Source organism: Calonectris borealis, chromosome 11 (assembly GCF_964195595.1).
Source record: "Calonectris borealis chromosome 11, bCalBor7.hap1.2, whole genome shotgun sequence".
In the NCBI taxonomy this organism is placed as follows: domain Eukaryota; kingdom Metazoa; phylum Chordata; class Aves; order Procellariiformes; family Procellariidae; genus Calonectris; species Calonectris borealis.
Window position 1 is genome coordinate 23,687,378 of NC_134322.1, and position 19,474 is coordinate 23,706,851.

Consider the following 19,474-nt stretch of genomic DNA (forward strand, 5'->3'; position numbering starts at 1 on the left):
CCCATGAAAAGAGATGGGGCACACCTGAAGATGCTAAATCTGTCTCCTTAAATGCATATGCTTCAAGCTGGTAACTCATGTAACCTTCCCGAGAAGATTGGAAAGGTCCTAAAACATCTCCCCATGGAGAAAGGAGCAGCACTGCCTGCTCCTTTTGGAGAACATCAACTCCTCCATTTACGACTGCTTTTGGTGTCCCCCTGCATCACCCTAAGCATCTGTTTTTCAAACCGGTACCAGTGTCTAGATGAGTTGGCAGGCTCGTTGAGGTCACAAGATCAGCAGATGATGCCAGTGAAGACCCTCCAAGTACAGAGCTAATCTGCAACCCTAGGGCTTGGCAAAAGGCAGACGGACACTGCTGTGACAATCTTGATTTCTCCAGCAGTCACAAGGGAATAAATTTACATCTTTACATTTTACATCTTTACAACCAGAAGGTCCTACAAGCTATATCCAAGGCTTTGACATCTGTTGCCACTTGATTTAATCCACTATTTTTCCACTGATGAAGGAACACTAAAAGCCAACAAAACTAGACCGCTCAGCCATAGGAGGACAAATTCATGAACCCAATACCAGGCAGGTGCTGTTCAAGCTTCTGCATCCGTGACCTCAATTTTCCATTTGAGATTCTGCTGTGGCAAACTTCAGTTTATTTAGAAAGGATTGTGTTCCTCATTTCCTTACCATCTTCTCTTTCCTTCAACACTTCTACCCACAGATCCGTTACCATGAGCATACAGTCCCAACTCTGCTGTGCCACTTGGTATCCGCAGACCACAGGTTGAAAATCAGAAAGCCAAACTAAAATGGTAACTGATTGGCCCTACTGACTTGTGGAAGTTCACCCACCATGTTCAGTACATTCAGTTTTCATGTCGTCCACTTTTAACGCAAACACAAATCCAAGCTACCACTTTCAGCTTGGTTTCCTTTCCTTTCCAGGCAAATTAGGGGCTCTCTGATGCTGCCCATAGATCTATTATTTTCCAACTGTTAATCATTTAAATCCATTGATCGATTTTGACCAAATTTGACTAAGGCAGAGACCTTGAATGCTGGTATTTTGGCTAAGGAGAGCTCAGCTCCCATCACTCTGAGAGGTTTCAGTCTATGAGCAGCCTGGTAGCACCCAACCAGTAAAACTGGTAGGAGTGTGGGAGGGTGCTGTGCTCCCTGTGTCCTGGGGAGCGGGTAAGAAATGAGATGTTCTGGGGGTTATCCAAACAGAGGGAGGGAGCTGGGGTAGATACTGGGGCAGAGGACGCAAGTCCATAGGAATCCAGCTTCACTGGTTCTGCTATGCAAGGAGCAAGTTTGCTCATAAGCATAATTTGACCTTCCCTCCATAAGCAAGAGTTTTTCTCAAACCTGAGCAGCTTTCTGTTATAAGAAAGATGGAGAGAGACTTTGTAGGGACAGGACAAGGGGCAATGTTTTTAAACTGAAAGAGGGTAGGCTTAGGTTGGACATCAGGAAGAAATTCTTCATGATGAGGGTGGTGAGACACTGGAAGAGGTTGCCCAGAGAAGTTATGGATGCCCCATGACTGGAAATGTTCAAGGTCAGGTTGGATGGGCTTTGAGCAACCTGATCTAGTGTAAGATGTCCCTGCCCATGGCAGGGGGGTTGGACTAGATCTTGGAAGGTCCCTTCCAACCCAAACTATGCTGTGATTCTACGATGGAAGGAGATTCTCTCTCCAACCAACAGACACCCCTGAACCTCGCACTGTACCAACCCCATCCTTCAGCTAACCCAGGGCTGACATAAACACGAATCGTCACTGTGGAGGCTGCCGGGCAGAGCCCTGCCCACTGTTACTCACCAGCTGGATGGCTATCATTAATACCGTCTTCAAAGTGAACGTCCTATCACAGAGGTCAAATAAATCTTCCAAGCTAGGACCAAGCAGCTCTAGTACCATGGCATTGTACTTTCCACACGGTCCGAAGTAATACACCTGGGGAAGCCCTTCAGCTGGAAGAATATGAAAAGAATTGAAATCAGTCAACGGGACAACGTTAATACCCTTCCTCCTGCGTGTACATCTTTTGCTGGGCAGAGCCTTTATTTTTACCTCTGGAGTGTCCTTTCTGTTTGATCTTGCCCAGCAAGCAAATAAGTTTCAGCACGCACTGTGAATGAACCGAAGGCCAAATCAGTGCAGGCTTTGCTCAGCTACACCCTTGAATAGACAAACGGATTTCAAAGCAATAACACGACCACATGAAAGCGTCTAGCTTTGGCAGCTTAAACGCTTGGACTTAGGGAACAAGACACCGAGTTCCCTATGTTGCACTAAACACCAGGCAGATTACAACCCCAAACGTGGGCTGGCACTCCTCGGAGCAGTTAGGAAGATGATAGCCCTTGCAGAAAGTGAGGCATGTCCAAAAAAGGGCTGCTTTTTCAACGAAGATAATACATAGTCGCCGTTTTTCAGCACAACCTTACACGAAGTTTAGTCGTCTTATACTCACGAGAAAGGAAAAAAAAAAGTTTTCCTTTAAACAAGAGCAAAGATTTAAATTTTGACCCATCACCATGTAAAAATAAGCAATCGTAGTCATTAAGCATATGAGCAAACCATTTTGCTGTAAGTCGCACACAAAACTCTCGACACCCAACTGGTAGGAGCCAGAGCCTACCCTTCCCACCTAACAGCTCAGCAACGGATTTCTCAGCAAGAATATGCAATATTTATACTCAGCTGACAGTGGCTTTTTGCATGGATTAGCTTTCTGAAAGGCACCAGAGAAGGGAAAAAACCCAGCCTTGGTGTCTGAACACTCGCTGTGCCGCACAGTACTCCTTGAATTACCTTTTAGTCAAAAAGAAAAATCAGACCAACCTATACAGGGTGGAATTCAGTGCAGGACTAACTGCAAATTTTTCTAATTAGCATCTAGCACAGGCGCCCGGTGTCCTGGCATCAGTATCAAGCTGCGTAACACTTTTTTTAAAAAAAAAAAAATTTCCAGTCTACATCTCATAAGCAGTTCCAAAACACAATGGAAGGGTTTTTGTTTTGAAATAAGGGGTTTTGTCCTATGTCAAAACAACATCTTTGCTTGAATACACGAAGGTATGACGTCCTGCTATTCAGTGGAAAGGCTCAATATGGGAGCACTACTATACACACAGTCTGTTTTCACAAAGTCGCAGAGAGGTCTGTAAATTACATAGCAAGGGACCTCAAAGGATAGTGATTATAAATTTTACAGCATGTTTTAAATGCATATACACACCTACATTTACATAAGAGATCAATATTAAAGGTAGCAAAAACCCTCACTAATTGCCAGACACCAGGATTAAATTGCGTGTGTTTTGTATGTGCTCCGTGGCACGCTCAGGCAGCCTTGCCCAGCACGGGTCAAGGCAGTAAAACAGGGAAAGACTAAGGCTGGAGCATCAGCAACGTAACAACTTTACGTCCTACTACAGATTTAGGAAAGCCTCATTAATCTGCCCAACTGCACTCATCAACTTGCCACAATACAATAAATGTGGCGCTGAGATTACTAAAGCTTAAATATTACAGAACTTATGCTCCTATATATTACTCAAAAAGAACAAAATGCAGCTTGGCAAAGATTACCGTAGGATGGTTTTAATCTCGTTAACTCACATGCTTGGGGAATCATGTTAGGTATCAGTCATCAGGACGCATTAATGAGATATTACAGAGTATTGCAGGAATTCCCAGTCTAACCGGAGTTTTACGTCCTATGTAAAATATTTACCCAACCTGGTCTTGGGAGGCTACTGCTCCTAACAGAGCTTCATGTTTTAGGAAGCAATAAAGTCCTCTAAGAAAACAGGATGGTTTGATGCAGAAGCAATTCAGAAAGCCAAACAATGATGGGATGTGATCCAGGCAGCTCCAAAACATTTTCAAATATCCCCAAATCAACTTAAATGATAATTTAATGCCATCAGCTTAGAGCTGAAGGCTTGAATAACCGCAATAGCTCTTGAAGTAACTCATGGTGAGCCACTAAGTTTTCAGTAAAATTTGATAAGGACTTACCTACATAATTACCTCTAACACCAAAATCATCATCTCTACTTTTTAGAGAATAATAGAAGAATAATAGAAGAGAATAACAGAATATTCTATGAAAAGTTTAAAACTGAGACCATTATAAATTCAAGATACATATACAGTGGGTACTTCTACCACAATTTCTACATCAGGATAACAGTCGGGAAGGAAAACACTCAAATTAGGAGTGTGCTAACTAAGGTATATGGGGGACTAAAATTGCAGAAACGCTCTTAAGGAAGGTGAAGAATCCCATTCCCAGAGCAAGGGGAAAGGAGTACATTTCCAGCCTTACTTGGTAAAGGGAGAGCATTGCAATTAAAATTAAATTCCTACTGGGCATAAAAACCAGGAAGATAAATTGCAGCAAGACACAAAAGATGGAGATTTCATGTAGAGAAGGAAGCAACGAAACTATTTAGGGCTCTCTGGGGTCCCAGCTCCTTCAGTTAGCTTTACCCACTCAAGACCTTACGAGCCAAGAGCTACTTCTCAGCTTTAAACCTCACGAAGGCTCTGCTCTTGGTGGGAGCTCCTACAAGGTGAAGCTGTAGCGAAGAACATTAAAAAAAAGCATCCTAAGTGCCAGCCTACAGAAGACATCATTAGTTTCAGGCATATTTTTAGGATTCGATTTTTCTCTGAGGGTTTTCAGCAGCAAAGCTGCCAGCTCTGCAGTCAAGAACTTACCTACTGGCTTTGCTAGAATAAAAATGCTGTAACATATATCTAATTTTCAGACCCAGGCTGCATTGCTCACGTATCCTGGACTCAAAGGAGCATCACCGACAAGCCCTGCGGAGCCTCCCAGCCCAAGCCAGGACTCCTCAGCTCCACACTAGTTACTGAAATAAAGTTATGAGGGACACGAGGTAAGGCACCCTCAGCTCACTCAAACACAAGTCAACATTTAGCATCTTTTTAGGAAGGGGCAAAGCTCGAAAGAGAAGTTGTAAGCTTGATGTAAATATTAAAGGGACCTATTGCCTGCAGGATCCAAGCAGGCAGATTAGGCTAGATATTTCAGGGTGAGTCTGCAAACTTGAGATACAGGCATCTCTGGACCCATTCTTCTTACGAACAATAAAAAGGGACAGCTGAAGAAAATCTACATAAAATTTTATTTAATCACAGCCCATCTGCATAATTCATGATGTAGCTTGGCTCTATTTCAGCAAAAAGCAACGTGTCCTGGTGCCACCGAGTCCATTGCCAAGGTGAACCACAGGAACTCCACAAATATCACCAGTAGGTCTGTAAATACTTAAGAAGGACTTTGCCAACAAAAGAGATTGAAGTAAAAGTATCTTTTGTCTGGGCAGTCGAACTTGAGGTTTTTAATGGTGAGCAATGGTGTCGGTCAAAGAAAGGTCAAACAAAGCCACGGTGCTGTGAAGCAGTCTGTCCTAGATGAGCGGTTCTGGATTCAAAGAGTGCAGGATGAAAAGCCACAGGCAGAGCAGAGGTCTCATCTTGAGGATTCAACACTTGAAATACAAACCATGATCAGTTTAACACAATGTATGAAATCTCACCTAAACAAGGAATTGCTCCATGGTATTAAACAAGAACACCACATTAAGGGAAGAAAATCCAGGCACGACGCGTGCAGGTTCTCCTTTGGAGAAAAAGCAACCTGTTACAGTGGAGGCTGCTGCAAGCTGAAATCGCCTGAATTTGCTTAACAGCTTCGGTCTTGCTGCTGATTTGGCTTGACTACATGTAAAAGACCCTGCTCCACCCTTGCTCTCGTGGAAAGTTTATCACCCCAATAAACACAGACTGATCACTGCACTGGAATCCACAGGCAAATTCTGCTATTTCAGCAGTGCGATGTCTTGGAAAAAATTCAAGCTGAGCCCAGCAAAAACCTAGCGTAGCATTTCGGAGATTAAAGCATCACGGCTGGAACGAGAGCAAATGCAGGCATCAAAGCTGAAAACTCAGACTTCGCTTCCACCACGCTCCTGAGCAGCCGCACGACTCTGGCCTCGGGTTTCCCGAGATGCTAAAACTCTCGCTGCTCCTGCGGGCTGCCACCAAACGGGCCCGTCCCACCCTCACACCCCCCTCGCCCGTCCCACCCCCTCCCCGTGCTCACGTAGCTGAGCAATAAGTCAACCCCAAAAAAGCTTGGTGTTTGCTTGAGCTTGAATGCAAGAACGGTAACAAACAGCAGGACCACTGCTCTTGGAGATAGCTTCGTTTGAGCTGGATTAACACCAGGGAACTACACCTTTCAGCAAATTTCCATTGCAAGGTCAAGCATCCTGGCTGTTTCAAGTAGTGCTGTCTTGCTGCCACATGCTTTACAGCATGACTAACAGCCCCAATAACTCGTCAGACATCCAGCATACTCCCAACAAGCCACGTTAGTCCAGGCATCGAACGTACAAGTCATACAGGCAGTCCAAAGCCATTTCCAGGACCAGTTATGAAATGGCGACTGGCAGAGAGATGCCAATCAAAGGTTGCCCAAAGGAAATCTGATTTTGCAGCATCTGCCCCACGTGGACGGCATGGAAAGCAGAAACCGTCTGCTGTGGCAGAGAATACGTACTGACGCTCTGTATATGAACATCATAAGAGGCTATGGATAAACCCCATGCAACAGCGAGCAGCCCAAAATACACCCGAGAAGAGACAAGGTAGCAAGTGCAGGAAGCTACACGTGGCACCTACACCAGTGGAGGTGCAAAAGCCAAGTCCCCATACAGTCACCAGGAGACAACCAAAACTTGTGAAAAGCGAACGATACCGGTAGCTTCTGAATCACCAATTTTTTTTTGCTCCCATGAGAAATTGGTTTCCACTGCCCTTAGATGTGGTGTGGCCAAATAAAGAGAAGCTGACGTCTTCAATTTCAAGAAGAAGAATTACAGAAGAATTTCATAACCTCTTTTCATGTAGGCTTCAAAGCTGAGCTCTATTGCAGAGGGGAGACACTCCTGAGGAACCCCAAATTAGATACTCAGAGATAGAGGGAGGGGGGGAGCCATCCAACGTCAAACGAACAGCTGATGCTTGATGCAAAAACACGCTCTACGTGAGCAGCAAGAACTATTCTTCGTAGAAATGGATGCAGAGACACGACCGCAGCACTAGTGCACAAAAAGTTCTGTGCGATTAAAGCAGCACTGATGAATGGGACATAGATTGTCACAAAATTCTCATTCAGAGCAGAAAGTTTATTTTTACAAATCACAGAACACAAAATTACACGATAAACAGCATAAATAGCAACTGTGCAAGAGCTGAACATCTATAGCTAAAATTAAACATGTTCCAAACAAATTAAACAAATTGCTTTAGAGTAGTCAACCCATTTAAGCTGATTACACTAATGAGGATCTACCCTTCTCTTAATTTTCAAATCGGAATAAAATGCTGGCTGAAACAGCAGCTTTGCTATCAGCGTCGACTGGGCCAAGACCTCATCTTTTAACCTCTTAAAACACGCTCCGTGATATTGGGTTTAAATCTACCTGAATAAGTTGGTTAACGGGTTACGTCTATGAGCGGGAATTACAAAGTCTCGTTCTGACCTTCAGGTTTCTGAATAATCCGCTTCAAAAAAAGGAAGAGGGGAGAAAAGTCAAGATAGGCTTGTTACTTGGAATAAAGTTAGCGTAAAGATCTTTCAAATATTTGATTGCAAATGTTTCAGAGATGTCTTATTTCAAAGAAGGACTCCAAAAGCTTTTCAGCACAGCCCTTCACCTTCAACCGTAACTGTAACTGGAAGAGTTTAGGGAAGGACAGAGATTTTGGGTTATTGAGAATATTTTCTCTTGTTTGTTACAAGAAAACACCCAGCAGTTGAGATGCAAAGGAAAATGAGCAGAAAATGCAATTTCTGACTCCAGCACCAACTCACTTGCAGCTGCGTTGCAGGTAGAAAAGGGGGCGATGGTAAGGGGTCCGCACGGGCTCCAAGGCTTTACAAACCTTGAATTGGCATCAGATTAGGAAAACAAGCTAAAAATAGGAAGCTGATCCAACACGCACACAAAAACCCATCAACGTACAGAAGTGGGGCTAGAGCAGCGCTGTGCCTCAGCAGCGACTGCAGTCAGAGGATGGGTAGGCACTGCGCTGCTCCCTTCCCACCGCTGATGGAGATCACAGAGATGACCAGCCTGCTTGGGAATCACGAGTGTTTTCAGTCCACCTTATGACTGTAAAGCTCCTGGATAATTTTCTTGCTCTCCTGAGCTTCGATGCTCTGGTTTCAGAGCCCACAATTTACCTTTAGTTCTCCCTCACTTATCTGAAGAGGGCGAAGAGCAACTGGACCTGGCCAGAGCACCTGGCAGCATCCCACCGCCTCCTGCCTGCTTCCCCCTGATGCTGCCTGGGAAGCAGCTGGATCACCCTTGGCTTTGGCTCCTCTGGGAGAAGGCGCACTCAGCAGAGCGTCGCTTAGCAAGAACCGGTCCCAGCTGCTCCTCTCCCTTGCCCAGAGCCCAGCATGGAAAGCAGCAGAGAGGGCTGCCGCAGTAGCCACCTCCTCAAACCTCGACTGGCCGTTGTGCTGGCTTTCTCTACTCCCAGCCCCATTTATTCTAGATATCTCCTCCGTAACTGCTCACCCTGTTCCAGATGGCAGCTCAGCAGCCCTTTTTCAGCGTCATTATGAGCTCCTCTTACTCTCGTTCTCCCCGAACATCCTCCTGCTCTGTTTGCTCCAACTTCTGCCAGACACTCGGCTCTCCGCTGCCAGCTTTTCACAACATCTTTTTCCTGCTTCGGTTGGGCAATGAATCATCTCCCTTCTAGCAAATGCTAAATGCTCCAGCGTCACTGCCCAGCCGGAGCAGCCGTGGCAGGACTTTCCGCTTAAGCCCGTCAGCGGGCGAGAAGGGTGCAGAGTCGCTGCCGAGAGGGAGGAGAGGCAGAGCAAGGTGCTTCCCCTGCCCTTGGACGCGGAGGAGGCACAGCTCAAACACTCTCTGAACCCAAGAGGTACTTGGAAATAAAGCAAGGGAGAACGTCACGAGTTGGATCAATACCTTCTCCCCTGATGACCGCAGAGCAAGCCGAGCTTTTAATGGGAAGAGATGACACTGGGCACACAATGGTACAACAGTTGTGTACAAGCCATGAGCAGACAGAGCTACTCTCATCTCCAACGAGTTTGCAAGTAAAGCGTGGCTTCCACGCAGATTCCAAGACTCCAGCTTCGCTCCAGAAACCCAGCATATTTTGTGCATCTTCTCAGGATATGCAGGATGTATTGAATCCCTGCTGTGTTTTCAGTAGCTTGTTGGTATTTGAATCTACAAAAAAAAGGTATGGGAAAAGGAACAGAAGAAAAACAGACATAGGAAAGACAGAAGGAAGAACATATTTGTTCTTGCTGCTGGTAAAAATCCAAACGATTTGATTTTTACTTCAGTTGCAGAAAAACAATTTTCACGATCATTGTGTTATTAAAACAGGGTGGCATTTCATCTTCCTTGAGTTGTACAAGCTGGTTTCCTGACATCATGGCTTGACTCTATTAAACAACTCTTCACATACACAAAGAAAGAAGCAGTTTCAGAGAGGGTACCAAGAGGACGTTCACATTTCTATTCATAAAAATAAAAAGACTGGGAGGAGAATCAGCCCTAACTGGAAAGGCTAAGCTGCAGGAAGACTTTCAAAATCTGGGAAATTTATCCAGAATCACCCATTCACAGGCAGTTTTTTAGCTGTAGCGAGTAAACTACAGTCAAATGAAATTGTTTCAATTCTTGACAAAGACAAAAGAATGAAGCACAACACAATAAATTGCTTTTTTGGCAAGTTTCAGGAGACTGAATTCACATTTCTAGGGCTCAAGGGAAATGACTGCACTCAAATTCCACATTACCGTTGGATTTTATATCAATATACCCTTTGCAACAACCTCTTGTTCCAGTGACAATGGCAGCTGCCACCTAAGACAACACCATAAGAGAAGGATCAAAACAGTGTATAATTTTAGAAGAGTGATTTTAAACCACCCCAAAAAGTTCTAGCTTAATTATCTACCTTTTCCCACACACCTGCGATACAAGGACAAGGGTGGAAGAAAATATCAAAAGGTTTCGTTTCACGTAATTATTCCTGCTTTGCTTTCTGGGTTTCTTTGTGCACTCAGCGGAGCCCGTGTTTTTGCTTAAAGGTGTGAGAAGCTGCAATGCTGCAGTTTTTTTAACTTCTTGAGGGTTAAGTGAGGGGTTACAGCAGCCTACTGAAGGCAATGGGATTTGCCCAAAAAGCTCTCGTGTAATTAAAATACAGCCACATCGTGAACCAGCTCCCCAGGCTGCTTTTCTACCTCCAAGCTCGGCTTCACGGTTTGAAGGCGTACGTCGCTCCGCGCTTTGGCTCCAGGCTGTTCAACCAGACGGGCGCCGCCGGCAGCCTTCGCAGCTGGGACCGTGGCTCCTGCGTGATGGATCTAGCAAGAAAGACGTGGCCTCCTGCTCCTGCTACGCTGCAGGTCACCGTGCCAGGTGAGTTTTGCCGGTCAGCGCAAAGCCAGATCACACCTGCGATGGCCAGCTCGGTTCTGCTGGTTAATACCAAAGAGAAATTGTTTCCTGTTCAGTTTTCCTTGGCTCTGCAGTTCTTGCATTGGGGAATTAAGTAGCAGGTTTTGACTTCTACGTTTTAACCAGATAACAGAAGTTGGGATGACTAAGGGTGTGCTCTGTGGTTGCATTTTTTCCCTTTGAGAACAAGTTATGCATGTTAATTACATTACAGGTATAATCTACAGGAAGCTTAAGAAAAATCAACAGCAGAACTTCTCGGCTGCAATAGAGTGCTCAGCAGCACACAAATTTAACTCCAGAAGTACTGCCAAGGAAGAGGCTACTTCTCGGCAGATGAAAAATGCTAAGAAAGCAGCAATAATAAAAGACTTCTGCTGAATCGCTCCTCTGTTGTCCAGAGAAACATTTTGATTTGATCACACCAAATCTGAGGTGGCCCCTGCCCTTCATCAGCTCATCTCCATTGGAGACTGTCGGCTGGATGCAGAGCTCTTACCGGCTCCCTACTTCCTCCCCATCCACATCCCAAAAATCTATAGCGCGAGTTAAGTGATACTTTAAGCTCATGGTGTGCTGGCCAGCTGCAAAATGGGGTGAAACTGCCATGATGATAATGCAGAGGGAATTTGATAGCTTGAATTACAGCTCAGCTGCAACCCACGTCTCTATGCAGTGACCAGGAGTCGTTCTAGCCAGGATGGCACAGCAACGTAAGGCAAAACTGGCACGTACAGGCGGTATTCGTCATTGATCCATCGGCATTGACAGATCAGACTGGTCCCGTTTAGCCGGATAAAGCAGACAACGGTATCAGGGTAGCAGCCCCTGCTTTGGGTGCTCAGGAGTGAGATGATGCTCGGGCAGCTGAAGCTGGCCAGCTTCTGCACACCAGGCCATGGTGGGACAATCCAGGCGGCATTTCTGGCAGCACAACCCCATGTGCCATCCCCCAGCTGTGCTGAGACCTGCTTGCAAAGCCGTGGGTGCAGCTCAGCCCCACAAACACTCATGCTGGTCCTACTGGGAGGGCGGCTTGATAGCAGGAATGCTTTGTGCTGCCATCAAAGCTGCTTTAGCATCAGTGCAGGACCCAACAGGACTGAGTAAAAAGCCACAAGATGGACATTTGCTCCTGCAATAGCATCAAACTATTAAGTGATGGATGCTGAGTCAAACACAGGTAAGCTCTCCACAACAAGGCAAGAGATGGGCAGGAAAGTGTTACCACACGGTCCTTCCAGCCTGAAAGAAAACCTCACATCCCCTATTGCCGGAGAACCTCCTGCAAAACAGAAGTTCAGAGATGCTAAATAAGATACTAACTTCAGATATCATCTCTTTGTTTCACCTTAAGATAGCTGAGTACAAGCAGGTAGGAACAGAGTTCTGAAGGGAAAAACTGTGCCACTTTCAGACAGAAAAATTGTTACAGAACTGCAAGTCTCCACCAGGGCAGAGCTTACTGAAAAGTTCTTCTGGCATAGCTGGATCCATTACAGATTCAGGGGCAGAGTCTATGGCTTATCTTTTAGAGATGGGAGGAGGTTTTTGAATAGCAGGCAGGGCACAGCTCAGAAACGCAATCTCCAAACCCCTTTAATAGCCGGGCTGGGAGGCGGGCAGCCCTACGTACCAGAACTTCACTTGCGTCGGACCTCCCTGGCACAGCTCAAACATTTCTCTCTTTAAGGTGCAGAGCACCTTAAGGTGCTCTCTTTAAGGTGCAGAGCACCTTAAAACCTTCAGCACACATAGGATGCTTCTGGTGCTTAGGAAGTACAAACATACGAAAGGGATCCCACTAAATCAGGCACCCACCTTCCAAAAGGGAAACAGCTTTGTTTGAATCGAGGCAGTACTCAACACCAGACACGTCACCTATCCAGAAAACGAATCGACTTTTGTAGCTCTAGACCTCAATTAGTTTCTATGTGCAGCATCCCGACAGCTTGAAAAAGTTTCATAGAAGGGCTAGGAAAGGGGGACAAGCAGAACAGCAAGGCTAACTGGTTGCTGCACCCTTATTAATTATTGTGGCCCTACTCTTCAAATTGGGTTTTCCATTCAACACATACGTCCCAAATCTGAATTCCAAAGGTTATCTTCAAACATTCAGTATTTTCATTTCCCCACTCCAACGGCTCAGGCACTCCAAGTCCCAGGTGCAGCCTGGGCTGCTAGCAAGCACCAGATATTTCAGCTCGGGGTTTGCTAGAAAGCACCAGAAGCAGCAGGGAGACCTTCACGATTAAATGGCCTGTCCCTCTCCTCAAGCCCAGCTGGGTCCTTACAGCAGTTGGGCCAGCGGCACATCACACAACCCGCTTGTGGCAGACATTGCCGTCTATCAGAAGAACCCAACCAGGCATCTGGGATGACTCAGATGAGTCCGACTGCTACGGATTTATGACCACCATTGCGGGGCAGGTCAGGCTTCAAGGAAAAGTGTCTGCAGGAAAGGCATTTTTCAGCTTCCCAGCATCCTGCCATGCCCTCCACACGCTGCCCAGTGTCTGTGGATTTTGATTAGTGATTACTGCGACGAATACCGGAAGAGTAAGAGATGCATGTGGACTTTTTGAAATATAAAAAGGAAACTGCCCTAATCTCATATTCAAATATTAATGGCCTTGCTTTAAAAGCATCTGATAGCTTCCAATTGACAAAGCCTAAATTTAGCCCAAGGAAGTCAAAACTTCTGATGTTAAAAGAGACGCTGAAATGTGCACATTCAGGAAGCCCTTCCTAACAAGGGAACTGCCACATTAAAAAAAAACCAAGTATTTTTAGATAGTAAAATATTATTCCCCAGAGATCAACAGCAAGCCAGCTTTGAAAGCAGGCAGGCTTTAACTGGGCGTGTTACAGTATTCCACTACATTTTATTTTGCAATTCAAAAGCTCTAAAGTCAGAGATCCCTCAAGTTCAAAAGTTCGTTTCACTACCCTGACTTTATAATGAAGCTGGTGATCACCGTTCTTTAAGGGTGCAGCTAAGTGTGAGGAACCTCTGCAGAGTTACACATTTTGTTTAAAAAGGCCATCTTCAGAGGAATGACACCATGCCTCCTTGCTGAGGCATCTCAAACCTATCTCCAATGGCACGTTTCTTTGCAAGATTTGAGAATGAAGGTAAAAGAGTTTTTCCCTCGCTGTTAGAAAATTAACCCAACAACTTAAAACGAGCGCTAGGGTTTATCGCAGGGATCTGAAGTAGGGAAATGATTAAACACGAGATGTGACCCAAAGGCGCAAGTTGCTTTCCGTGCAAATGAATGTCAGTTTTGTATCATCCTGCACAGATTAATAAGTCACTTATTAAATACTTATAGTAACTGAACACTTACAGTCTAAAACACTTCCAAATATTTCAAAGGAGGAGGCTGCAATGTTCATCCAGAGAGTTGTAGTGTGACAGCTATGAACAAACCTTTCCATACAATGAAGCAGGACACAAACGTGCTTCAGGAGATGGCCACGTGTCGCTCCACGCCAGCATAAATCCACTTTGGGGAGCAGAGGGGCAATCCCCACCCAGCACCTCATGTCCCAAACCAGCACCTTGCTGTGGGGTGATCTTCTGCTGGCTCAACTCCCGGCCACAGCAGCGTTTCCATCAAGGTGGCAAATATGAGTGGGACTTCTGAAGATTAAAGCAACCACAGCAACAGCTAATGCGTATGTTCGCACTCCTTAATTAAACAGGGGTGTAGACATCTTGCATTAACCCTCACTTACGTGGCCTCAAGTTACTCCAGCTCCCTTGGGGAAAAGCATTGCGCACAGGGAGTTCCCCGTGAAATAGCTGGTATTGGCAGCGTGCTCCACCACGGTGACTTGTTTACATCCATCCGTACAACAAGTCTTACCGAAATGACCCCTACCTAATTGCTACGTGAATGACAGCATTGTGCAACCGGCATGGAAAGAATTTCTTTATGAAGGACACTGGTACGTACCAAGCGTGCAGCAGGTCATGAGTAAAGCAAGAGCAACACAGAATGAGAAAAACGTACTCACCGTAGGCAATCCCCAAAAGCTAACTTAATACGCAGTATGGAGTAGCAGACAGCTCAGCTACACTGAAAAAATATATATGCAAATATTGACTAGACTATGTAGAAGGCTCGGTTATTTATACCACCTTCGTTTTCCTTGGTCCTGCCTCCTGACAAGTAAACAGACTGCTTCGCTCCAGCAAGTTGTGCGACAGAAAGAGGTCCAAAAGTAAACACACAGACTCTATACTTCATTAGAGGTGAACTTGTTTACAGAGCAAGAATTAAAACAAGAGAATCCATCGATATTCTATACGTAACGACATACCCCTCCCTGACTCGGTATATTCTGCTCGTACACCGTGACTCATCTACTGCGTGGGCTGGGGAGAGCAGAGACCTTCTTGGTTCCCTGGGATTCTCCAGCCTATCAGCCTCCTCTCCTGCTTTCTACCACGACACCGTAGAGGCTCGTTACATTTGACATTCACTTGCCAATGTCACCTACCCGTCCTGGGGATGAGCGCTGGCTACCGAGCTACCGCGCAAAACTCGACGCATGTTGACACCGGACTGCTATGGATCACATGCGCCAAGGTGGGATTGCGAAGGAGCGGGGGAAGGTGTGACTCATCTGCCAGCTGATATAAAAATAAACTACTACTGAATCAAAAATGCATGACTTCTTCACACTATGTGCACAGGCAGAAGCTGTCACTATGCGGGAACTCGATCGTCAGCTCAGCGCAGCCAAAAGAAACCTGAAAATAAGCAGTACTCCATTTTACCTTCCAAAGGCAAAGCTTACAGGGAAGGCATTACGTATGGCCTTAACAACCACAGGGGAGAGATGCCAGAGGTGCTTTGAAATGTAGTAATAAAAAAAAAAAAAATAATTCCTGTACATCTACTGGTCACTGCTGGGAAGTCAATACTTCCCAGGACCACGATGAATTATTTGTTTGCATGGAAGCACCAGATTAAAGAACAGTTTCCTGATTGTGTGGAGATGTTTTTCAGCCACGGTCATGTCCTGAGACACAGAAACTGGGCTCAGAGTGATACGGTAACGGTCATGCAGCAGCGGGCTCCCTGTCCTCGAGAAAAGGCTTAGAGTTCGAGGGACAAACATACTTTGGGGAGAAAAAAAAAGTTAAACCTTTGCAACTATAAAAAACGCAGCAGACGTGATTGCCTCAATTTCTCAGCGAAGCAAGGGTTACAGAAAGAGATAAGTCTTTTTTTTCCCCTCCAAGCAGCATAGCTGGAGAGAATAAAAAAGCTTTTGGACATAGCTCGTCTTAAAGTCTCAGCATTTGGCTTCCATTTCTGTTGGGAGGCTCTGCAGACACGACACGTGAGCTCCACTGGATGTGGCAGCAGCTGGATGAGGAGAGGCATCAGCTTTATGGCTGCACAGGCAGGTGCCTGCAGCATCCAGCCCCCCCCCAGCACACGAAGTGACGCGGGGTGGCTCCGCGGGCTCTGCTGCCGCGTCCAGGGGACGGGGCAGCCCGGCGCGCCCACAGCTTTGTCACGCTTCTCTTCCCCGGAACGCAACAGCTTTCTAGAAGCCTTCGTGAACAGTCTTCAGCTTCCCTTTGGCAAAGGGGTGTTAAACACTTAGCAGACAAGAGATGCGCTTATGGCACTGAGTAAGGATACAGAGGTCCCTACAGCGGGAAACAGTGTCTGAAGTTTAAAAGGCTTCACAAGTTTAAAGTGTTTTCTATAGAGCTGAGAGCAGGAGGATCCACCTTCCACACCGCAGGCTCGAGCAGCGCTGCACACAACCCCCACTGCCGGCTCAGGTCCTGATCAGAGCAGGTAGTCAACAGGAGAGGCCAGTATCTTCACGTGCAGCTCCAACTAGCTGGCTGGAAATACCAGCGTATGCAAAAGGATGTGTAGGAGCTTCGGCAGATTGCAGCCAAAAATCCAAATGATGGGATGGGCAGAGATAAAAGCACGGCCATGTACTCCTGTACGTCTACATTACACACGGGCAAGAGCAGCTCAAGCCAAAGGCTGCTGAAGAGCGAGAAACAGACTGGGAAATAGGGCACTGCTTGCTGATAAAAGATGAATTTCCGATAAAATCTTTGGAAGAGATGTTTCCCCTGTGAAGTCTGTAGGAGATTTTAACTTGAAAGAAAGGTGAGAATCTGGAATCAGCCTTAAAACAAAAAGACCATTCCTGCTGAAGGTCCTCAAACCAGGTCAATAAGCAAGAAGAGCCCACAAGACAAAGTCAACACAATCGCCAAGACCTTAGTGTGCCACCAGCAGGACCCAGCTGCTGAAGTTGGCCCAACAGGCTTGGCAGGGCTCCTGCAAGCTGTGTGAACTGCTTTATTCACCCCAAACCAAGTAGGAGCGTCCTGGGATGCTGCTGGGTGAGCAGGGGACAATTCGAGCAAACCAAAAGACTTTTGGTACACTGCCCAGGAAACACAACCACCTCAGGAGCCAGGAGCTGGGTCTGTTTGACCATGGTCAAAGTAACTCAGTTTTGCTCTGCCGACACCGGCTTCTCCACCCCAATACTTATGGGGAACCAGACACTCAAACATCAGGCAGTGGTGGGGATGGAGCTCCTCCACTTGTCCTCCTGCAAGCTGTAGGGCCTGATTATTCAAGATTTTTTATGAATGATAAGAAGCCAAGCCTTTACTCCACAAACTTCCAAGAACAGGGGACAAATGACTGCTCAAGTGACTGATCCAACACTGGAAACGTGCTGGAGACTTGAACTGCTTCTGGCAGCCCTAGGAGATGTAAAAGCATGCAGTCAAGTCAGAGGGGGAGCTCCTCTTGTCCCTGAGGTATGGAAGCAGCAGATTTAAGTAGCTGTATGAAGCCTCAGAGCAAGGGGAAGCCCAGCAGCCGAGGAACCAGTCTTGAGGAGGAGGGGAACACCTGGAACAGCCAGTCGTCAAAGAGGGTCATAAAGCAAGAGCCTAATTTTGGGGAACACCCATCACACTTGGACTTCTTGTGGATAGCTGTGTTATTCATGTTCATAGACAGGTAGGTACTATCCAGCACGAAAAAAATTCAGGACTGACTGTGCCACCAGCAGTAAAGCGAGATCCTGGGGATAGCCCAGGCCAGGATGAATCTTCTAGGTCAGGATGTTCGTGCATGCTCACATGGATTTTAAGACAAAGAGCAACCATGAAACAGCTCAGTATGACACCGGCATCTTACAGGATTGATGACAGAGTAACACAGCTTGCACAGAGATTGTTAAAACTACTCCAATCATCTTGGTCAGCAAACGGATCATACCCCAGACTACCTAAAACCTAAAGGAATTCTCATCCTTTCCTGAGACGCCCTATGGACTGACCATCAGGTCTTTGACTCCATGCCTGTGGTTTGGTTTCTATTTGTTTCACTGCCTACATGAAGGTAAAGCAGTCATACACTATTTTGGGTTATGAAATATTTAATCCCATAGTGAGACAGAAGAAACCAGCAGATGGTCACTGTGCAGCAGGCCCTTGCCTCTTCTTTTGGGGGGTCAAAAAGTTCAAAGAAGAATCATGAAAACCCATTGCTATAAGCAAACATCCCTCCATTTAGAGGGGCAAGGCAGGAAATTACAGGGGAGCTATTAGTTTCTCTTACTACAGGGAGGCATTGAAACATCAGAGAGAGCATCAATTACCTGCAGAAGTGCATCAGAGGCATCTGTTAGTTGGTTACTTCTGACCCAGGACCATCTCCGTTACCTACTTCTGAATCCATTTGATATATCCACCGCTATTGAGCTATTCTGAGAAGCACCAAAAAGAGCTACGCTCATACAGCTTAGATCCCTTTATCAAACTTCTCACTGCTCCAGTATATCTTAATCTAGTGTGAAGTATGTCTTAAGATGTATGAGACACAAGAAACCCAGTCTTCTCCTCAGCTAATCCAAGCTGACTAGTGATCTTCATCTGAGTCACGTGGCAGACGAAGAAGCTGGTGCTGATGGGAGGTAACAGATGCAACTTCGGCGCCTTGTCAGAAAGTCTTTAAACATCGATGCTGATGGAGCATGTGGCACAGGAAGCCACAGAGTAGCTGCAAAAGGAAGAGGCAGCTATCACACAACTGCGCTGCTTCCTCCGTTCACGCGGAAACATCTCAAACGGAAGCTCGTCCCAGGAATTAACTTTTAAGAGAGCCAGGGATTATTGGGTTATTTGCTACTCTGGTTAACTACACCAAGGAAAATGCAAAACTAGACTGAACAGCTTAAAAGAAGACTAATTTCACTAGTTTTTGATGATGGCGACAAGTAAAGCAGGTAACAGATACCGACATACATCCTTCAGGCACTGAACTGTAGAATTGTTCTAAAATTTTGGGGCAAAAGCCCCCAAAAAGTATTCTGTGCAATATCCTGCAGGACCAGACTCCAAAGTCAGCATTACAGAGCTAGTGGCAAATTTCTCTCCAGAAGTAGCACTTGTCCTGCCAGTGTGATCGAGCACTTCACGCCTCCTTAACAGCACTGGTTGGGCTTCTGCAGGGGGTTTGATGCACAAAACCTTTAAAGCTCCTGAGTTTGGAGGTTGCGCTTCTCGATCTGGTACGTTGCAAGCAAGTCATGACCAAGCTTTCTGCAGCCTTTAGCATCCAAGACCATTCTCTTCGAAGGCCAACTGCCAAAAACACTTCCCTCCAGGCTTGGCTACACTAGCGTGCTCGTCCCAACTTCACGTGGACACATCCAGTCACATACCAGAGATGAAATATCTTTTTTGACAAACACAAAGACATCCTACAAGAAGGTTCCTACTTGATCCATGGTAAGCTGGTCCCTTCCAACCTAAGTTTTCCTATGATTAGTATCCAAGAGTAATAGACTTTAAAAATGTTTATTCTGAACATCCAGGAAA

General features: G+C 45.9%; 1 protein-coding gene across 14 annotated transcripts in view; it reads right to left on the reverse strand.

Annotated features, from left to right (window-relative positions):
• CSNK1G1 (casein kinase 1 gamma 1) overlaps nucleotides 1-19,474 on the reverse strand; it is a 110,485-nt gene that overhangs the window by 29,783 nt on the left and 61,228 nt on the right. For 13 of the 14 annotated variants that reach the window (XM_075160620.1, XM_075160630.1, XM_075160631.1 and 10 more), the window contains one exon: nucleotides 1,832-1,983. In XM_075160620.1, the coding sequence (XP_075016721.1) occupies nucleotides 1,832-1,983 (152 nt within the window). Of the gene's footprint in view, nucleotides 1-1,831; nucleotides 1,984-9,066; nucleotides 9,334-19,474 lie in introns of all 14 variants that reach the window. The other variant, XM_075160633.1, reaches the window with a different exon arrangement.